Below are 21,056 nucleotides of genomic sequence, written 5' to 3'. Positions count from 1 at the left end.
TGACCATGGTGCCTCTCCATGTGGACCCACAACACTATTGTGACTCCCGGGTCAAAGTGGGGGCTTCCTGTACTCAGGAGATAGGCAAGGTCTTCCTCAAGTCCAACTCACAGTGGATCCATTGGTCCACAGACTCACGTTTGTTATACCCCTACTTCCTGAATGCATAATTGGAGTAGATATCCTTGGAAACTGGCTGAGTCCCCACATTGGCTCTGTGATCAAAGTCTGGGGTAGTAAGGGCTAAATGGAAGGCGGTGGATCTTCACCATCTCCCCCCCCCCCCCCACCAAGATAGTAAACCAGAAGCAGTGCTGAATCTCACAGGGACCGCAAAGGCTGCTGTCATCCTAAAACACTTGAAAAAACACTTGTCACACCCCAGTGTAACTCACCAGCTTGGATTGTGCAGAAGTCAGATGGATCTTGGAGGATGACTATGAATGATTCTAAACTTATTCATACAGTGACTCCAACTGCAGCTGCTCCCCCAGCTGTCATTCTTTCTTGGAGCCCACAAACACAGCTCCCGGCACTTGGTATGGAGCCACGGCCCCAGCCAACGCCCTTTTGTCCATACCATCTTGTAAGGAATATAGGTTTCATTTGCCTTTATCTGACAGATCCAACAGTACACCTTTACGGTCTCTCATCAGGGCTTTGTCAATTCTCCCGCTTGCAAGAAAGTCGATAGTGTGATACCTATAGAGAACATTTGTGACAGCATATAGTGTGCAGAGGCCACAATCATGGCACCAAACATCACAGTGGTCCCCTGCATTGGTGACATTGTGCTGATTGGATCATCTGAACACAGAGTGGAAGGCACTTTGGATTCTGTATTAGTCAGGGTCCAACCAAGAGACAGAAAAGGGGAGTCACAGATATAGTGAACAACCAATATCCCTAGGGCAAGATCCAGATTTTATTTTAGAGGACATGGCCATGGCTAACTGGAAAGGGTGTCAAGGAAGCCATGCATGGGTAAATGCCTTCTTGGTGGCATTCTGCTGTACAAGTGCCCAGGAAAGCTGCTGACCACTCGAGTGTGATGGCCGTCATGTACTGTAGGAGCCAGGCACCAAAGAAACCATCCACCACAGGACCCATATGCTGGAAAAAGGGAAAACTGCAGGAGCCCAGGGCCAGAAAAGTCATTTAAAAAAATTTAATGTTTATTTATTTTTGAGAGAGATAGAGAGACAGAGAGACAGAGAGAGACAGAGAGAGAGACAGAGCATGAGCAGGGAAGGGGCAGAAAGAGAGGGAGACACAGAATCTAAAGTGAGCTCCAGGCTCTGAGCTGTTAGCACAGAGCCCGACGTGGGGCTTAAACCCATGAACCATGAGATCAAGACCTGAGCTGGAGTCGGATGCTTAACCAACTGAGCCACCCAGGTGTCCCTAGAGAAACCATTCTTTGGCAGCAGAAGTCTGGCCAAGGGAGTGCACCAGAACCAGGAAGAGACTCCATCTATTTTCAGTATTCCTCCAGCATCCTCTACTGACAAACCTGGTGGCAAAGGGGAAATATGTAAAGGGCATATCAAGAACTGTGAAATAGGTATGAGATTTTATTCTACTTGCAGACGACCCAGCTAGCCTGCCCCAGTGTCATGGACACTGTCAGGAAACATATGATACCTTGTGCAGATTCAAAGACTTGTATGACTTCCGGCACAACAACCAAAACATGCTGTATCTTAGCTTCTACTCACCTTGGCTCTGAAGTCCCAGAGCTTCTGACTTTTGATCTCAGGGTCATGAATTCAAGCTCCCTATTGAGTGTGAAGCCTACTTTAAAAATAATAGTAATAAATTTTAAAAATTAGTAAAGCAAACTAGAGAAAAGAGAATGTGATTAAGAGAATCAAAAGAGAGAGAAAATACATTTACAGTACTGGGCTGTAAAAAGTCCACATATGAGCAGACTGGAGCAGTTCAAACCAATGTTGTTCAAGGATCAACTGTATAAGAGAGAATGCCTGACTCATCTTTTCCCATTAATTTTTAAATTTTTTTTAAACATTAAATTTGGGGGTGTCTGGGTGGCTCAGTTGGTTAAGTGTTCAACTTCAGCTCAGGTCATGATCTCACAGTTCATGAGTTTAAGCCCCCCGTCAGGCTCTGTGCTGTCAGCTCAGAGCCTGGAGCCTGCTTCAGATTCTGTGTGTATGTCTCTCTCTCTGCCACTCCCCTGCTCCCACTCTGTGTCTGCCTGTGTCCTGAGAATCCCAGTCCAAACTGCCTGTTTGGTAAAATGAAATACCTTTTGGAAAAAGATATTTGCCTTCTTTGCAAGGATCCAAGACACCTGTAAGACTCCCTCCTCCACTGACCATTGGTGGGGTCCTTGGTACCAAGGGAGGCTATGGTTGAACAGAAGGGAGCCTCCAACTCCAGTGCTTGGGTGGGTCTAGACAGCAGTGAGGCCCAGTGTTATTACAGATGTATCTAGCAAACATGAGCCCAGTGGAAAAACTAATGTGGACTATGCCAGCATGCAATACCAAGATTCTCTTTCCTTACCCCATGAGCAGAGAAAGTGGTATGAACTAAGCAAGGCCAAGGTTCTTTTTTGTAAGATTTTATTTCTTTATTTTCAAGTAATTTCTACACCCAGTGTGGGGCTTGAACTCACAACCTCAAGATCAAGGATTGTACTCTACTGATGGAGACGTCCAGGCGCCCCTAAGGCAAGGTTCTTTGTAAAAGTGGGAACAATACATAAGCTCACCAAAGAAAGAATGTATAGTAAGTTGTCTGTCTTGGAGAATGCAGTTTTCATATTCCAGATAGCATCTGGAGGTTCCCAGGACAGACTTAGCTCTGAGAACCTGCCTCTTGGTAGCCAGGAATCTGATTTTGGAATTCGGATTAAAGACTTGAGCCCAGACCACATTCGCAGCCCCCCAGAGCCCACTCTTTCCCTCACTGCTTCTCCCTTCCCTCTTCCCCATCTCCTTTTCCCACCACCTCCCCTGAAACCTGCCTTTAGTCGTGTCCAAGGATGGCTAAAGTGAGGCAAGAGTTTCATTGCAACAGCATTTCTCCTGCTGGAGACTGATCTATAACTGGTGTGTTGGAATTTGGCTGGTGACCTATGATCCCAAGAACAATTAGGTGCCCCCTCGTCCAACAGGCACCATGGCCCCAAGCCCTGCGTTGGCATCATGAGCATAGGTGCACCATGATTAGAGACACACAGACAGAATACCCAGTTGTTAGCTTTTATTCTTCACAGACCTTGTGTGTTAGGGCTTTGAGAAGTTTTTAAAGGCATTAGTCTCTCCCTTTGATATTTATTTCACCTGAGTGAGAATGTTAGCAAGTGTTGCTCACAATTTGGATTTTCTGAAATACTAAGCAAAACCATTCTAAGCTGACTTATCCTTCTCATGTGAGCAGAGCATTGACTCAGCATCTCCTTAATCAGCACCCCAGGGTTGCTATATGCTCTTTATATAATTGGCTATAGCATTCACAATTTTCAGGGAGCACAGGAACAAGAAAATTTCCTTGTCAAAAAGCAGTAGGGACCCATGAAAGCCATCCTCTACATGATACCACATCACGGGGACCCTGTGGTCCTCCAAGCGCTTCATATAGAGCAAGGTGTCATCACGGAGGATGTCATGCTCACAGCTCACCAGGAAGGCCTTGGGAAGGTGAGCAATGGTCTCATCATCTCTTATCAGAGGGGCATTTTCTACATTCAAAAGATGTTTGTTTTCCAGATAGGCAGCCCCATTAAAAGGGCCGGGAAACACAGGTTGGTGGCGCATCTTCCTGAATCTCCTGGGTATGTTGTCAGAGCTGAGCCACTGCTTGTACTTCCTCCAGAAGTCTGGGGGCATTAAGGCACCATCCAAGATGGCTTCCCACCGGTGAAAGTCGATAGCCATATATTTAAACATACATGTCATCCTGAACTTCTGGGGCAGGATGGGACATTTCTGCTCTGCCAGTAAGATGGCAGCTGCAAACTGATGATCTTAACAAGTGGATAAATCAGGACCTGGGCCCGGATCTGGGAAATATCTGATCTGCCCACCAGGTCCTGGGTGACACAGACTACATACGCTCTCCCAGTGCTGTCTCCACAGATCACAACGCGGGAGGGGTCCACCCTGTAGGTTTCCAGGGCCTTCAGGAAGTGAATGGAGGCATTCAGGCAATCTCAGAAAATGCTGGGGTAATTGTGACCAGGAAGCTTGCGGTACCTGAAGAGCAAGCAGGGAACAAAAGTGTAGCAGTGTGGACAGGTGTCACTGGGAGCCATTTTAACCATGTCCTCAACTCCCCCTTGCAAGACTGTCTCTGACTAAATCCCCAGAATGGCCCGGTGAGGTGGGGATTTTTATCTTTTCTTTTCTTTTTTTCTTTTGCATATGAGGACATGAAGGACCTCCCCTTAGTCCTACAGGCAGGGGTTCTGGACTCCAACACTAGGCTCTGCCTGTTGTCCATAGGTGTAGACACTCCACACAAGATTATGCAACTTGAAAGCTATCTGAGCCATCTGAAGTGGGAGCAAAACAACTAGTGATGCTGGGAAATACAAAGGAACCTCCTGGCTGTCCCACTGGCTGCCCAAAGAGAACAGGCTAAGCAAAGTAAAGCTCAAATAAAGCAGAAGTTTCTTTCAGGATGAATTTTTGGTTTTTTTAATCAAAATCTAATGACCAAGGGGCTCCTGGATGGCTCAGTCAATTAAGCATCTGACTTCAGCTCAGGTCATGATCTCCCATTTCACAAGTTCAAGCCCCATGTCAGGCTCTGTGCTGACAGCTCTGACCCTGGACCCTGCTTCAGATTCTGTGTCTTCCTCTCTCTCTGTCCCTCCCCTGCTCATGCTTTATCTCTCTCAAAAATAAATAAACATTAAAAAACAATTTTTTTTAATCTAATGACCAAGATTTGTTCTTTCCCAGTGACTTAAAGAGCTGCCTTTGGCACAAGAACAGACACTCAGATCAATGGAATAGAATAGAGAACCCAGAAATGGACCCACAAACGTATGGGCAACTAATCTTCGACAAAGCAGGAAAGAATATCCAATGGAATAAAGACAGTCTCTTCAGCAAGTGGTGCTGGGAAAACTGGACAGCGACATGCAGAAGAATGAACCTGGACCGCTTTCTTACACCAGACACAAAAATAAACTCAAAATGGATGAAAGACCTCAATGTAAGACAGGAAGCCATCAAAATCCTCGAGGAGAAAGCAGGCAAAAACCTCTTTGATCTTGCCCACAGCAATTTCTTACTCAACACGTCTCCAGAGGCAAGAGAAACAGAAGCAAAATGAACTACGGGGACCTCATCAAATAAAAAGCTTCTGCACAGTGAAGGAAACAATCATCAAAACTAAAAGGCAATCGACAGAATGGGAGAAGATATTTGCAAATGACATATCAGATAAAGGGTTAGTGTCCAAAATCTACAAAGAACTTATCAAACTCAACACCCAAAAAACAAATAATCCAGTGAAGAAATGGGCAAAAGACGTGAATAGACACTTCTCCAAAGAAGACATCCAGCTGGCAACTGACACATGAAAAAATGCTCAACATCACTCATCATCAGGGAAATACAAAGCAAAACCACAATGAGATATTACCTTACACCGGCCAGAATGGCTAACATGAACAACTCAGGCAACAACAGATGTTGGCGAGGATGTGGAGAGAGAGGATCTCTTTTGCATTGTTGGTGGCAATGCAAGCTGGTGCAGCCACTCTGGAAAACAGTATGGAGGTTCCTCAAAAAACTAAAAATGGAACTACCCTACGACCCAGCAATGGCACTACTAGGCATTTATCCAAGGGATACAGGTGTGCTGTTTCGAAGGGACACATGCACCCCCATGTTTATAGCAGCACTATCAACAACAGCCAAAGTTGATGGAAAGGGCCCAAATATCCATCGATGGATGACTGGATAAAGAAAATGTGCTACGTATATATAATGGAGTATTACTCAGCAATCGAAAAGAATGAAATCTTGGCATTTGAACTACATGAATGGAACTGGAGGGTATTATGCTAAGTGAAATTAGTCAGTCAGAGAAAGACAAAAATCCTATGACTTCACTCATATGAGGACTTTAAGAGACAAAACAGATGAACATAAGGGAAGGGAAACAAAAATAATATAAAAACAGGGAGGAACAAAACAAAAGAGACTCATATATATGGAGAACAAACTGAGGGTTACTGGAGGGGTTGTGGGAGGGGGATGGGCTAAATGAGTAAGGGGCATTAAGGAACCTACTGAAATCATTGCTTCACTATATACTAATTTGGATGTAAATTTTAAAAAATAAAAAATAAATTTAATAAATAAATAAATGTCACTCTCTTAATTCTTTAAAAAAAAAAAAAAGAGCTGTATTCTATATGGGGGTTGGGGAAAGAGGGAGAGGTTTGGGAGATACCCTGAGGGTGAAGGTGGAGGAAAGATAAACAGGCAGGAAACAGATTCTGCTCTGGCTGTGGAGAGCATCCTGAAGGCTGCTCTAAGCCCTCAAAGTGTGTCTCCTCATAGGAATTCAAGGGCAAAGAGAAAGGACTTTAAAATGAACTTCTAGGGGCATCTGAGTGGCTCAGTCCATTGAGTGGCCAGCACTTGATTTTGCCTCAGGTCATGATCTCATGGTTCACGAGTTCAAGCCCCTCACAGGGCTAGGCACTAACAGTGCAGTCTGCTCGGGATTCTCTCCTTCCCTCTCTCTCTAACCCTAAATATAAATATAAATATATAAATATATACATGTGCTATAAGGGAGTAGACCTTAAATGTTCTCCCCACAAAAAAGAAACAATAATTACATGATAGAATGGAGATGTCTCCTAATGCTATCATGGTAATCATTTTGCAATATATAAGTGTCTCAAACTGACACGTTATACACCTTAAACTTATGCAATGTTATATGTCAATTATATTTCAATAAAGCTGGGGGTGGTGCTGAACTTACAGAAATAGTAAAACACAAGCTAACTAATGCACAAATCAAGATTGAGATAATAGAAAGAAATCAATTTAAAAAATAGAAACCCTTTGGCTAAACTGCTTTGATTAGAAATTTTATGAAAAACATGGCTGTTATCCCAAATTTTTGTTTGAAGTTGTTGCTAAATGTGTTTTCTCTTCTTACAACCTATCATTTAAAAGCATTGTAAAAGAAAGTACATTCTACTTGTAAGATTAAATTTGGAAGGCACGCATAAAGAAAACTGACACCTCAGAATAGTGGCTTTCAAACTTCGTTAGAACAGCAACATTGCTTTTCTTCAAAAAAAAATTTTTACATTGATTTATTTTTGAAAGACAGAGCGAGACAGAGCACAAGCGGGGGAGAGGCAGAGAAAGAAGGAGACACATAATCCGAAGCAGGCTCCAGGCTCTGAGCTGTCAGCACAGAGTCCGACACAAAGCTTGCTTGAACCCACTAATTGTGAGATCATGACCTGAGCTGAAGTTGGACGCTCAATCGCTGAGCCACCAAGACCCTCTAATTTTTTCTTATTAAAATGATACAAGGACCCCCACTGTATAAAATAAGTGAGTAGTGGTCAGTCATTCTAGCTTTGCCCAGGGGCAGGGATCTGAACACCTCACTCATTCTTCTTCCTCTTTGACCTCCCTGGCCACCCCTAAAAAAACGAAGGGAATCCCAGTGTCCTAAGCAACCCAGTCTGGAAGCCACCACTTCCTATTAGATCTTGATTTTTATTTCCATTAAAAGTTGCTCTAAGGCATCATCTTTAAGGATAGAGTTTGATTGACTGCAACCCTGCAACATTGCCTCAATGAGAAAATATGTTGATAAATAAATCAATGTTATCAACATAGCTTTCCATTTAAACTTAGCAAAACATATACTATTTAGTAGGGTCCTTGTATTGAGATGTGCTCAGCACCTAGAAGCAGCAAACACAAACTTCAGCCTCCATTTTTCTATTTCTAGAAGGATACACATCCTACTAAATGTTAAATATACAAATATGGCAGTATAAAAGAAATAACAAATATTACATGCTTTCCATTAGCAGAATCCCGACCTACTAGAAAGAGGCAGAAATGCCCACCCTTGCCCACTCAGGGTAGGGGTGAAAGTCAAAAGATTCTCCAGGAGCTTAGGTAGGGAGTCTCATTATGTCTTGATGAGAAACCAGGGAGCATTTCAGACACTGGACATCTTTTCCGACCTGCAGTCACCCTGGCAGATTGAAGAACCTTACCTGTCTTCCAACCTCCACCAACCTCTCTATCAAAACCCATGTCCTAAGTCTTTTCAACTATAACTATATCAAACAACAATATCCTAAGCAATCTCCTACAAATATTCATGCAGGTGTTTATTAACATTTCCGTGTGTTCAAGGGGCATTTTCATTATCACAAAGGGAGGGCTTCTCAGATGTAGAGTGTGACAGAGCCTCTATCAGTCAGACACTGTCTTCCTCAAATTTGAGAAGACCAGAGATGCTAAGTAAGTTGCTTTAAGCTGCACAGATGCCTGGGGGCAGCCAGGGTTTGAGGGGCCTTGTGGTAGAGGTTGAATCTAAAAGGACAGCTTTTAGTTTCTCTAACTTCTTGAAACTATTGCCCACTGTCTTCTTCTGTCTTGGGACACTCCCAGCATTGGACCCCAAAGTTAAGTAGGTAAGTAGTTGTTTTAACAAAATAAGCACCTGAAGAACCATCAGACCCAAACAACAGCCAGGACCTTGACCATAACCTTTGGCCAACCCTATCATACCCCCACCACCATCCCACCTCGCTGCCTTTGCCATCTGAGGGAACAGTGACCTTGACCTTCAATCCTGTATTCACCATTCCCTTTCTTTCCTTTTCATGTACTTTTATAATGTCTATGCATATTCCTTACAAATACTCTTCTGATTTTGTTTTTAACTTGATAAAAAGAGTACCAGACTTACGTAATTATTTGAATGTTTTTCACTTAATTTTATACTGCCAAGACTCATTCACATTCTGGTGTGCCCTTCCAGTTCATTTATTTAAATGGCTATGTAATCATCCATAATACCTTAATGGCTGTGTAACATAATATTCACTGTGCCATGGTTTAGTTTAGTTTAGCTTAGTTTTTGTTTGTTTAGGAGAATTTTTACTCATGTTGAAAAGGGTCTAGAATATGATACATTAGTAATTACTCAAATTTCTGGTTTCAGAAAGAAGATGACATGGATTTATTTTTCCCTGTTCCTCTCCCAAAGGTCATTTAAAACACGGTAGGGGAGAGAGGCCAAGATGGCAGGGCAGCATGGAAGCTCTCTGCTTCACTCGTCCCTGAAATGTAGCCAGATCAGCACCAAACCATTTTTGCACACCTAGAAAATTGATCTGAGGACAAACACAACAATCTGCATAACTTGAGCAACAGAACTTGGCAGGTACATGGTGCAGAGAGGTGAGCTGGGGGAGAGAGAAGCTGCAGAGGGTAGGGAACTGTTTTTATTTGCAGAGAGAGGACAGAGACTTGGGGGGAGATTACAGGAAAAGCACTCCCTCCAAAAGCAGCTGGAGACAAAGAGACAGAGTGGAAACACCTGCAAGGAAACATCTTCATAAGAAAGGGAGAAAGGAGAAAGGAGAAAGGAGAGGGTTTCAATACCATTAGGACTCTATAAATAGGGGAGTACAGAGCCAGAAACTTCGCAGCTCGATACCTGGTGCTGCTCTGCTGGGAAGGGCGAATCTTCAGGAGCAGAGAGCAAGGTCCAAGGGGTCGTCAGGCCACATGGGGAGAGGCAGCTCCTCTGCAGAGAGGACATTTGGTAGAGGCCATGCAGTCTCCCCACAGGCAAAGGTCCCAGTGGACCCCAGATTACAGCCATGTTGCTGGTGTTGGAACAAGGACATTAGGGTGTGGTGAAGACTGGCGCCAGGTGTGTGTTGTGATTTACCATAGCCTCTGAACCACTGCTGCCACACAATCATGTGAACTTTTTCTAGGGAGGCTGGCACCTGGCCACAGTCTCTGGGCCTCTGCAGCAGCATGGGCCAGCACCTGGCCATTGCTCAGCAAGACCCTCCCTGTGAGGGTCAGAGTGAGTTCAAGCCGCAGGGCCCTCAGAAGTGAGGGGTTTGGAAACACAGTCCCATCTGAGAAAAAATTTGGGAAGGAGGTGCTGCCTGGCAGGCTGATGGCTTGATTGTGGACAGTGTAGAAGCAGGGAGTGGATGGAAGTCCAAGACAAAGAAGGGGTGTTTGATTGCCAGTTGGGGAAAGCACAGAGTTCTGATGCTAGAGACTGGGAAGCAGGGTGATGCCATTTTCACATCTCCCGGGCATACATACATGCCCACACGCCACAACAATCCACCCCAGTAAGCTAAGCAGTGCCACCTAGTGGAGAATGGAGCCATTACACCAAACCTTGTCCATCTCCACCAACCAAGCCCTAGAGGATGACCACAAGCCTCTCTGCCTGCTTAGTTTACAGACTATAAAGTGCCCATAGTTTGACTTCTGGGGGAAACTGGATGTAATTTCACTCAGATTTCATTCTGTTTGCTGGTCCAGCTATTCATTTCTTTTTCTTTTCTTATTCTTGGATACAGAAAGAGAAAAAAAATTATTTTTTATTTTCTGTTTTTATAAAAAAAGATTTCTCTTTAATTTTTTTCTACTATATTTTTTTATTATTTTTTGTAAATTTTTAGTCTATTTTACTTTCTTAATTTCATTTTATTTTATTTTATTGTATACATTTTTTAAATTTTTAAACATTTTCTTAATTTTTCCCTCTTTTCTACTTTTTTTTCCTTTCCCTTTTTTCTCTATTCTATCAAGCTTCTTTCAACAACCAGACCAAAACACACCTAGCTTCCTTCATTTGATTTTTGTGTGTTGTTTTTAATTTTTAATTTTATTTTTATTTTATTAAATTAATTCTTTTTCTTCCTCCAAAATGATGAAACAAAGTAATTCAGCCAAAAAGAAAGAACAGAAATAAATGACAGCCAGGGACTTAATCTACACAGATGTAGGCAAGATGTCTGAACTAGAATTTAGGATCACGATATTAAGAATACTAGCTGTAATTGAAAAAAGGATAGGGGTGCCTGGGTGGCTCAGTCAGTTAAGCATCTGACTTCAGTTCAGGTCATGATCTCATGGTCTGTGAATTCAAGCCCCGCATCAAGCTCTGTGCTAACAGCTTGGAGCCTGGAGCCTGCTTTGGATTCTGTGTGTGTGTGTGTGTGTGTGTGTGTGTGTGTATGCGCGCGTGTGCGCGCGTGCACGCACCTCTCTCTCTGCTCCTCCCCCACTCGTGCACTGTCTCTGTCTCAAAAATAAATGAACATTAAAAAAAAGAAAAAAGAAAAAAGCATAGAATCCCTTTCTGCAGAGATAAAAGAAGTAAAATCTAGTTAGGACTAAATTAAAATGCTATAACTCGAATGGATGCCATGGTGGCAAGGATGGATGAAGCAGAGCAATGAATCAGTGATACAGAAGACAAACTTATGGAGAATAATGAAGCAGGAAAAAAAAAAGAGGGAAACTAAGGCAAAAGAATACGATATAAGAATTAGAGAAATCAGTGATTTATTAAAAAGGAACATCAGAATCATAGGGATCCCAGAAGATGAAGAGAGAGAGAAATGAGTAGAAGGGTTATGTGAGCAAATCATAGCAGAAAACTTTCCTAACCTGGGGATAGACACAACATCAAAATCCAGGAAGCACAGAGAACTTCTATTAGATTCAACAAAAACCAACCATCAACAAAGCATATAATAGTCAAATTCACAAAATACACAGACAAGGAAAGAATTATGAACACAGCAAGAAAAAAAAGTCCTTAACCTTTAAGAGAAGACAGATCAGGTTCTCAGCAGACCTATCCACAGAAACTCGGCAGGACAGAAAGCAGTGGCAGGATATATTCAGCATGCTGAATCAGAAAAATATGCAGCCAAGAATTCTTTATCCAGCAAGGCTGTCATTCAAAACAGAGGGAGAGAGGGGCGCCTGGGTGGCGCAGTCAGTTAAGCGTCCGACTTCAGCCAGGTCACGATCTCACGGTCCGTGAGTTCGAGCCCCGCATCAGGCTCTGGGCTGATGGCTCGGAGCCTGGAGCCTGTTTCCGATTCTGTGTCTCCCTCTCTCTCTGCCCCTCCCCCGTTCATGCTCTGTCTCTCTCGGTCCCAAATATAAATAAACGTTGAAAAAAAAAATTAAAAAAAAAAAAAAACAGAGGGAGAGATAAAAAGTTTCCCAGACAAAGAAAAACTAGAGGAGTTCATGATCACTAAACCAGCCCTGCAAGAAAAAGTTAAGGGGACTCACTGAGAGGAGAAAAGACAAAAGAAAACAAAAAAGACAAAAACCAACAAAGACTAGAAAGGACCAGAGAATACCCCCAGAAACTCCAACTCTACAGGCAACACAATGGCAATAATTTCATATCTTTCAGTACTCACTCTAAATGTCAATGGACTAAATTATCCTGTGAAAAGACATAAGATAACAGAATGGATAAGAAAACAAGATCCATATATATGCTGTTTACAAAAGACACATTTTAGACCTAAAGACACCTTCAGATTGAAAGTAAGGGGATGGAGAACCATCTATCGTGCTAATGGTTGCCAAAAGAAAGCTGGAGTAGCCATACTTATATCAGACAATCTAGATTTTAAAATAAAGACCATAACAAGAGATGAAAGGGGGCATTATATCATAATTAAGGGGTCTGTCCACCGAGAAGAGGTAACGATTGTAAACATTTGTGCCCCCAACATGAGAGAACCCAAATATATAAATCAGTTAATCACATATATAAAGAAACTCATTGATAATCATACCATAATAGTAGGGGACTTCAACACCCCCACTTACAGCAATGGACAGATCATCTAAGTAGAAAATGAACAAGAAAACAATGGCTTTGAATGACACACTCTACCAGATGGACTTAACAGATGTATTCAGAACATTTCACCCTAAAGCAGTGGAATACACATTCTTCTTAAGTGCACATGGAACATTCTTCAGTATGGATCACGTACCAGGACACAAATCAGCCCTCAACAAATACAAAAAGATCGAGATCATACCATGCATATTTTCAGATCACAATGCTATGAAACTCAAAATCAACCACAAGAAAAAATATGGAAAGACAACGAATACTTGGAGACTGAAGAACATCCTACTAAAGAATGAATGGGTTAACCAAGAAGTTAAAGAGGAAATTAAAAAGTACATGGAAGCCAATGAAAATGATAATACCACAGCCCAAAACCTCTGGGATATAGCAAAGACAATCATAAGAGGAAAGTATATAGCAATCCAGGCTTTCCTAAAGAAGAGAAAAGGTCTCAGATACACAACTTAAGCTTACACCTTAAAGAGCTGGAAAAATAACAGCAAATAAAACCCCAAACCATCAGAATATGGGAAATAATAAAGATTAGAATGTAAATCAATGCTATCAGAATCAAAAAAAACAATAGAGCAGATCAATGAAACCAGAAGCTGGTTCTTTGAAAGAATTAACAAAACTGATAAACCCCTAGCCAGTTTGATCAAAAAGAAAGAGGAAAGGACCGAAATAAATAAAACCAAGAATGAAAGAGGAGAGGTAACAACCCACACTGCAGAAATACAAACAATACTAAGAGAATATTATAAACAATTACATGCCAATAAATTGGGCAATCTAGAAGAAATGTACAAATTCCTAGAAAAATATAAACTACCAAAACTGAAACAAGAATAGAAAATTTTAAAAGACCCATAAATAGAAAATTTTAACAGGCCCATAACCAGTAAAGAAATTGAATTAGTAATCAAAAATCTCCCCCCAAAAACAATAGTCCGGGGGTGGATGGCTTTCCAGGGGAATTCCAGCAAACATTAAAGAAGAGTTAACACCTATTCTTTTGAAGCTGTCCCAAAAAATAGAAATGGAAGGAAAACTTCCAAACTCATTCTGTGAGGCCAGCATTACCCTAATTCAAAAACCAGACAAAGACCCCACAAAAAAGGAGAACTAAAGGCCAATTTCCCTGCTGAACATGGATGCAAAAATCCTCAACAAGATACTAGCCAACCAGATCAAACAATACATTAAAAGAATTATTCATCACAATCAAGTGGAATTTATACCTAGGATGCAGGGCTAGTTCAATATCCACAAATCAATCAATGTGATGTGTCATATTAATAAAAGAAAGGACAAGAACTACATGATCCTCTCAATAGATGCAGAGAAAGCATTTGACAAAATACAGCATCCTTTCTTGATAAAAACGCTCAAGAAAGTAGGGATAGAAGAATCATACCTCAAGATTAAAAACCATATACAAGATACACTCTGCTAATATTATCCTCAATGGGTAAAAACTGAGAACTTTCCCCCTAAGTTCAGGAACACGACAGGGATGTCCACTCTCACCACTGTTAATCAACATAGCATTGGAAGTCCTGGCCTCAGCAATCAGACAACACAAAGGAATAAAAGGCATCCAAATCAGCAAGGAGTAAGTCAAACTTTCACTCTTCGCAGATGACATGATATGGAAAACCTGAAAGATTCCACGAAAAAACCGCTAGAATTGATCCATGAACTCAGCAAAGTCACAGGATATAAAATTATAGATAGCATAGAAATTGGTTGCATTTCTATACACCAATAATGATGCAGCAGAAAGAAAAATCAAGGAATAAATCCTATTTACAATTGTACCAAAAACCATAAAATACTTAAGAATAAATCTAACCAAAAGATCTATACACTGAAAGGTGAAAGATCTATACACTGAAAATTATAGAAAGCTTATGAAATAAAATTGAAGACACAAAACAATGGAAAAAGATTCCATGCTCCTGGATAGGAAGAACAAATATTGTTAAAATGTCGATACTACCCAAAGCAATCTACATATTCAATGCAATCCCTATCAAAATAACACCAGCATTCTTCACAGAGCTAGAACAAACAATCCTAAAATTTGTATGGAACCAAAAACAGACCACGAATAGCCAAAGCAATCCTGAAAAAGAAAACCAAACCTGGAGGTATTACAATCCTGGACTTCAAGATGTATTACAAAGCTGTAATCATCAAGACAGTACGGTACTGGCACAAAAACAGACACATAGATCAGTGGAACAGAATAGAGAACCCAGAAATGGACCCACAAATGTATGACCAACTAATCTTTGACAAAGCAGGAAAGAATATCCAATGGAATAAAGACAGCCTCTTCAGCAAATGGTGTTGGTAAGACTGGACAGCTACGTGCAGAAGAATGAGCCTGGACCACTTTCTTACACCAGACACAAAAATAAATTCAAAATGGATGAAAGACCTCAATGTAAGACAGGAAGCCATCAAAATCCTCGAGGAGAAAGCAGGCAAAAACCTCTTTGACCTCAGCTGCAGTAACTTCTTACTCAAATGTCTCTGGAGGCAAGGGAAACAAAAGTAAAAAGTAACTATTGGCACCTCATCAAGATAAAACCTTCTGCACACAGAAGGAAACAATCAGCAAAACTAAAAGGCAACCATCAGAATGGGAGAAGATATTTGCAAATGACATATCAGATAAAGGGTTAGTATCCAAAATCTACAAAGAACTTATCAACACCCAAAAAACAAATAATCCAGTGAAAAAAATGGGCAAAAGACATGAATAGACACTTTTCCAAAGACATCCAGATGGCTAACAGACACATGAGAAAATGCTCAACACCACTCATCATCAGGGAAATAAAAATCAAAACCACAATGAGATACCAACTAACACCAGTCAGAATGGCTAAAATTAACAACTCAGGCAACAACAACTGTTGGCGAGGATACGGAGAAAGGGGAACCCTCCTGCACTGCTGGTGGGAATGCAATCTGGTGCAGTCACTGCGGACGGAAAACAGTATGGAGGTTCCTCAAAAAACTAAAAATAGAACTACCCTACGACCCAGCAATTGCACTACTAGGCATTTATCCAAGGGATACAGGTGTGCTGTTTCGAAGGGACACATGCACCCCAATGTATATAGCAGCACTATCAACAATAGCCAAAATATGAAAAGAGACCAAGTGTCCATTGACAGATGAATGGATAAAGAAGATATGGTGTGTATATATATATGATATATATATATATATATGGTGTATATATATATATATATGTTATATATATATAGTATATATATATATATATATATGTGTGTGTGTGTGTGTATACTTGTATATATATATACATATACTTGGCAATGAAACAATGAAATCTTGCCATTTGCAACAACATGGATGGAACTAGAGGATATTATGCTAAGCGAAATTAGTCAGAGAAAGACAAAAATCCTATGACTTCACTCACATGAGGACTTTAAGAGACAAAACAGATGAACATAAGGGAAGGGAAACAAAAATAATATAAAACAGGGAGGGGGACAAAACATAAGAGACTCTTACATATAGAGAACAAACTGAGGGTTGCTGAAGGGGTTTGGGGAGTGGGGTGGCTAAAGGGGCAAGGGGAATTAAGGAAGACACTAAGTACTGGGTGTTATACGTGGGGGATGAATCACTGGATTCTACTCCTGAAATCATATTGCACTACGTGCTAACTTGGATGTAAATTTTTTAAAAAGTAGAAAAAAACACGGCAGATGCTTATACTAAAAAGCATTTGTTGCTTAGCAACAGTAGCTAAACTATGGGGAGAGTCCAAATGTCCATCAACTGATGAATGGATAAAGATGTGATGTGGACGTACAATGGAGTATTACCCAGTGATCAAAAAGAACAAAAACTTGCCATTTGCAACGACATAGATGGAGCTGGAATGTATTATGCTAAACGAAATAAGTCAGTCAGAGAAAGACAAATATCATATGATTTCACTCATACGTGGAATTTAAGAAACAAACTAGATGATCACAAGGGAGGGCAAAATAAAAAAGAGAGAGACAGAGAAGCAAACCGTAAGAGGCTCAGAGAACAAACTGAGGGTTGATGGAGGGAGGTGGGTGGGGGATGGGCTAAATGGGTTATGGGTACTAAGGAGGGCACTTGTTCTGATGAGCATTAGGTGTTACATGTAAGTGCTGAATCACTTGTATGTACATTTAATATAGTGTCACTTTGTCTTGCTTAACATAATACCCTCTAGCTCCAACCACATCATTGCAAATGGCAAGATTTCATTCTTTTTTGTGGCTGGAAAACATTCCGTTGCATATACACCACATCTTTATCCATTCATCTGCCGATGGACACTTGGGCTACTTCCATAATTTGACCATTGAGAATGATGTTGCAGTAATCACAGGGGTGCATCTATCCTTTTTAATTGTAAGTATCCAGTGGTACAGTTACTAGATCATAGGGCAGTTCTATTTTTAACTTTTTGAGGAACCTCCATACTGTTTTCTACAGTGGCTGCACCACTTTGCATTCCCACCAACAGTGCATGAGGGCTCCCCTTTCTCCACCTCCTCACCAGCACTTGCTGTCTCATGCCCCAGTTTGTTCGTGCACACCCCTGCTGTGGGCATGTGACTTCTTTCTGGGTTTTTGCTCTCGTGAACGGCGCTGTGCCTGTGTCCGTGCATGTATGTGCGAGAGTGCCTCTTGGGGGCTAGGGCCCCTCTCTCTCTTCTACAAATCATCCACGTGCTCCTCCCTACCTTCTTCCACCCAAGTGACACCCACTGACTTTCTCCAGCAGCTCACCCAATCGACAGCAGCACAGAATCAGTCTCCAGGGCCAGAAAATTGCACAGGTTGTGGTACAAGTCTGCAAGACAGAATCGGTCACAGCAGCCGCCCTGAGTGGCCTGTAGGGATGTCAACACCCCCATGCAGGGCCCAGCACTGTTCACCCTAGTCCCCGAGGAGAACCTGCCAGCAGTGTCCGCTTTGGGTGTGACATTCTTTTTCCGTTCCTTTCCCTACTTCCTCTGCAGTGACTCCAGCTGGCTCTGCCTGGGCAAAACCAAAAAGCCAGGCCACGTAAGACACCTGACATCTGCCATGGTCTCCTGAATGTCGGGACTCCAATGCACCTCAGGGCTCACCAGCTGCAACATTTTCTTCCACAGCGGGGGGGGGGGGCGCCCCCCCCACACTGAGGACCAGGAAGGCCTGGCAATTTGAAACAGACAAAACCAAGGCCAGGGAGGGTAGGCATGCCTGCTCTAAAATATTAATGGTAATTACGTACGCATGCATACAAATGTATGTTATTAAGAAATATGGGATGGTTGGATGGACCATTTTTATTATTTTTAATTTTTTTTTAACATTTTATTCATTTTTGAGAGACAGAGAGAGATAGAGCATGAGCAGGGGAGGGGCAGAGAGAGAGACACACACACAGAATCCGAACCAGGCTCCAGGCTCTGAGCTGACAGCACAGAGCCGGATGTGGGGCTCAAACCCACGAACTATGAGATCACGACCTAAGCTGAAGTTGGACGTTTAACCAACTGAGCCACCCAGGCACCCCATGGGTCATTTCTATTAGCCGAGGGGTACCTCTGAGGTTCTCAGACAAGTCCGTTATCAACAGTCCATTGGCCATCCTGGTACAGCACCAGACAAGTATCTGTGCCAAATAAGCCTCTAATTCCGTGGTTTCTAACCTTGGCTGTGCTGTAGATAGAAGTGCCAGGGAGGTTTTCCAAGTCCTGGTGCCCAGACTGAGCCCCAAATAATTGAACCGGTGTCTCTGGGGTGGGGAGCACGGGCAGCAGGAGTTCCCAAATTCCAGCCTCGGGGGCAGTGGTGAATGACTGAGCAGACCGGGAGAAGTGCCCCAGCTTCATCATCACCCTTTGAGGGACGTGACGGAGGAGGGGACAAAACTGAGTGGAACAGGCAGCTCCCAAAGAGGCCTTAGCCCTGCTGGCAGATTAGCGCCATCTGGGAGCTTTTTTAAAATGCTGATGCCTGGGCCCCACCCCTGAGACGGACAGTGGCGTGGGCAGGACCTTGGTGTGGGTATGACTCAAAGCCCCCCCCAGGGGGCTCAAAGCACAGCCAGGGTGGAGACCGCTGCTGGCCTTTCCCACATCATCCCCCTGCCTCCTTGCTCTGCTGCCCTGACATTCTTTCTCTCCGTCGAGCCCCTGTTTTGGAGCTCTGCACTTGCTGTTTCTTCTGCTTAGACTTAACTGGGCTGGGACAGAGTGAGGCAGGCACTTGCCTTGGGCACAAAACTAAGGGGCCACCAAGACACTCTGCAGCTGAGATAAATAATACTTTGGTGCAATCTTTTAAGGAATCAAAGCAAATGCCACGAGTATCTGTGATGAAGGACGTATGAAAATCTTACATAGACAAGAGCCTACTTTGCATTTGTACAATTCGCCTGGCCCTGTTGGATCCCGCCTTTAGATAAACGTTGTTATTTTGTTCACCATATATTTTTTGCATTAATATTGAATTTTTGAAAATAGTGCATAAAAAGGGGGCACCTGGGTGTCTCAGTCGGTTGGGCGTCTGACTTTGGCTCAGGTCATGATCTCCCAACTTGGAGCCTGGAGCCTGCTTCGGATTCTGTGTCCCCCTCTCTCTCTGTCCTTCCCCCACTCACTCTCGCTCTCTCTCTCAAAAAAAATAAATTAACATTAAAAAGGTGAAAATAGTGCATAAAATTATCTTGAAGACTGAGTTTCTTGGTGCCCCTTTAAATATCGAGCCCCAGGCAAGGGCCCCATTTGCCTGCCCCTACCCCTACAGGCTTAGAATGCTGTTCCCCAGCCTCTATGGGGCTTATTCCTCCTCATCAGTTGCTTGGACCTGAGTTCAAATTCTACCTTTTTGGAGACGCTTCCTCTGGAAAAACTAAAGATGCACATGAATCATTTTCTATTCCATCACCTTGTGCCATAACTCTGTGGAATTACCCTATTTACTTGCTTTCTCTTTCATTGCCCAGCCTCTTCGTTTGAGTAGGCTCCATGAGAGTTTTTCGTGTTCTCCACTCGGTCCCCTGTACCTGGAACAGGATATGACACAAGGTAAATGCCGGGTGAATATTTCCCAAATGAAGCCTCGCTTCACTTTTAAAATAACATCATGCCCCACAGAGGAGGGCTAACAGTCCTAGCCAACTAATGGGGTGCTCCCGGGGGATCTCTGAAAGGGAAGCATGACCTCGGGGGCCGGTAGATGGGAGATGTCCATTGTTAACTTCTGAAAAACAGGAGAGCATCCCGGCAGCAAATGCGGCTATTGCTATTTCCACCACCAGGTGGCAGCACACCCTAATCTCAGGGAAGTTCTGGGCAACTTTGGGCAGCCATCCGTCCACCCATTTGTTCGTCCATGAACACATCCTTTCACCCAGTTATTCACCCATCCATTCATCCATCTTTGTGTTCATGAACTCATACAGTCATTCAAAAATTAAAATCCACAGGCAAGGAAGGCACTGGAGATAAGGCAGCAAACAAAACACAAGTCTTCCTGGCACTCTGGGAGATTCCATTTTTAGTTGGGGAAGACAGACAGAAAATGAGGAAATACACGAAGGAACAAGATAAATTCAGACCACGACAAGCGTCATGAGGGAAATTGAAAGGGATGATGTCAGGGATGGAGACGGGCATGGAACTCTAAGGGACCGTGCCTTAGGTAAGATGTGCAGGGAGGCCGCTCTGGAGAGGATATTTGAGGCCAGACTGAATGAACAAATAAGGGTCCACCAGTCATGCAAAGTCAGGAGGGGAGAGACATCGTCGGAAGCTGCCAGAACAGCAGGTGCCGAAGATTCAGAGAGAGAGGGGGGAGGAGCCTGGAGTGTCTGAGAGGCAGGCAGCGTGGCTAGAGCGCAGTGAACTGCTTTGGGAGGAGGGAGACGCCGTGCACCTGGTTGGAAAGGTGGGCAGGACCTCCAAAGCTGTCAGGGCTCGAGGGCTCGGTTCCATCTAAAGGCACCGGAGAGCCACAAGAAGGGTTTAGCCCAGGACCGACAAGCTCTGACTTGTAGTTTTACAAGCTCTGGCTGCCAGGGAAGGAATGGATTGAGGGGCGACAGAAGTGTGTGTGTG

At 42.9% G+C, this 21,056-nt stretch overlaps 2 protein-coding genes across 2 annotated transcripts in view; both read right to left on the bottom strand.

Moving 5' to 3' along the window:
• AADACL3 (arylacetamide deacetylase like 3) overlaps window positions 1-1,122 on the bottom strand; it is a 45,563-nt gene extending 44,441 nt beyond the window's left edge. Inside the window, exon 1 of the mRNA XM_040461787.1 lies at window positions 396-1,122. The gene's annotated coding sequence lies outside the window, so the exon portion shown is untranslated. The remainder of the gene's footprint in view (window positions 1-395) is intronic.
• A 1,897-nt stretch (window positions 1,123-3,019) lies between these two features.
• The window catches only part of AADACL4 (arylacetamide deacetylase like 4), a 24,137-nt gene continuing 6,100 nt past the window's right edge, over window positions 3,020-21,056 (bottom strand). The window contains 3 exon segments of the mRNA XM_040461838.1: window positions 3,020-3,946; window positions 3,949-4,223; window positions 17,734-17,797. Coding sequence (XP_040317772.1) covers window positions 3,450-3,946; window positions 3,949-4,223; window positions 17,734-17,797 — 836 coding nt within the window. The 3' untranslated portion in view covers window positions 3,020-3,449.

This window comes from Herpailurus yagouaroundi, unplaced genomic scaffold (assembly GCF_014898765.1).
Source record: "Herpailurus yagouaroundi ecotype Mexico unplaced genomic scaffold, PumYag 77, whole genome shotgun sequence".
Lineage (NCBI taxonomy): Eukaryota > Metazoa > Chordata > Mammalia > Carnivora > Felidae > Herpailurus > Herpailurus yagouaroundi.
This window is presented reverse-complemented; position numbering and strand designations above follow the sequence as displayed.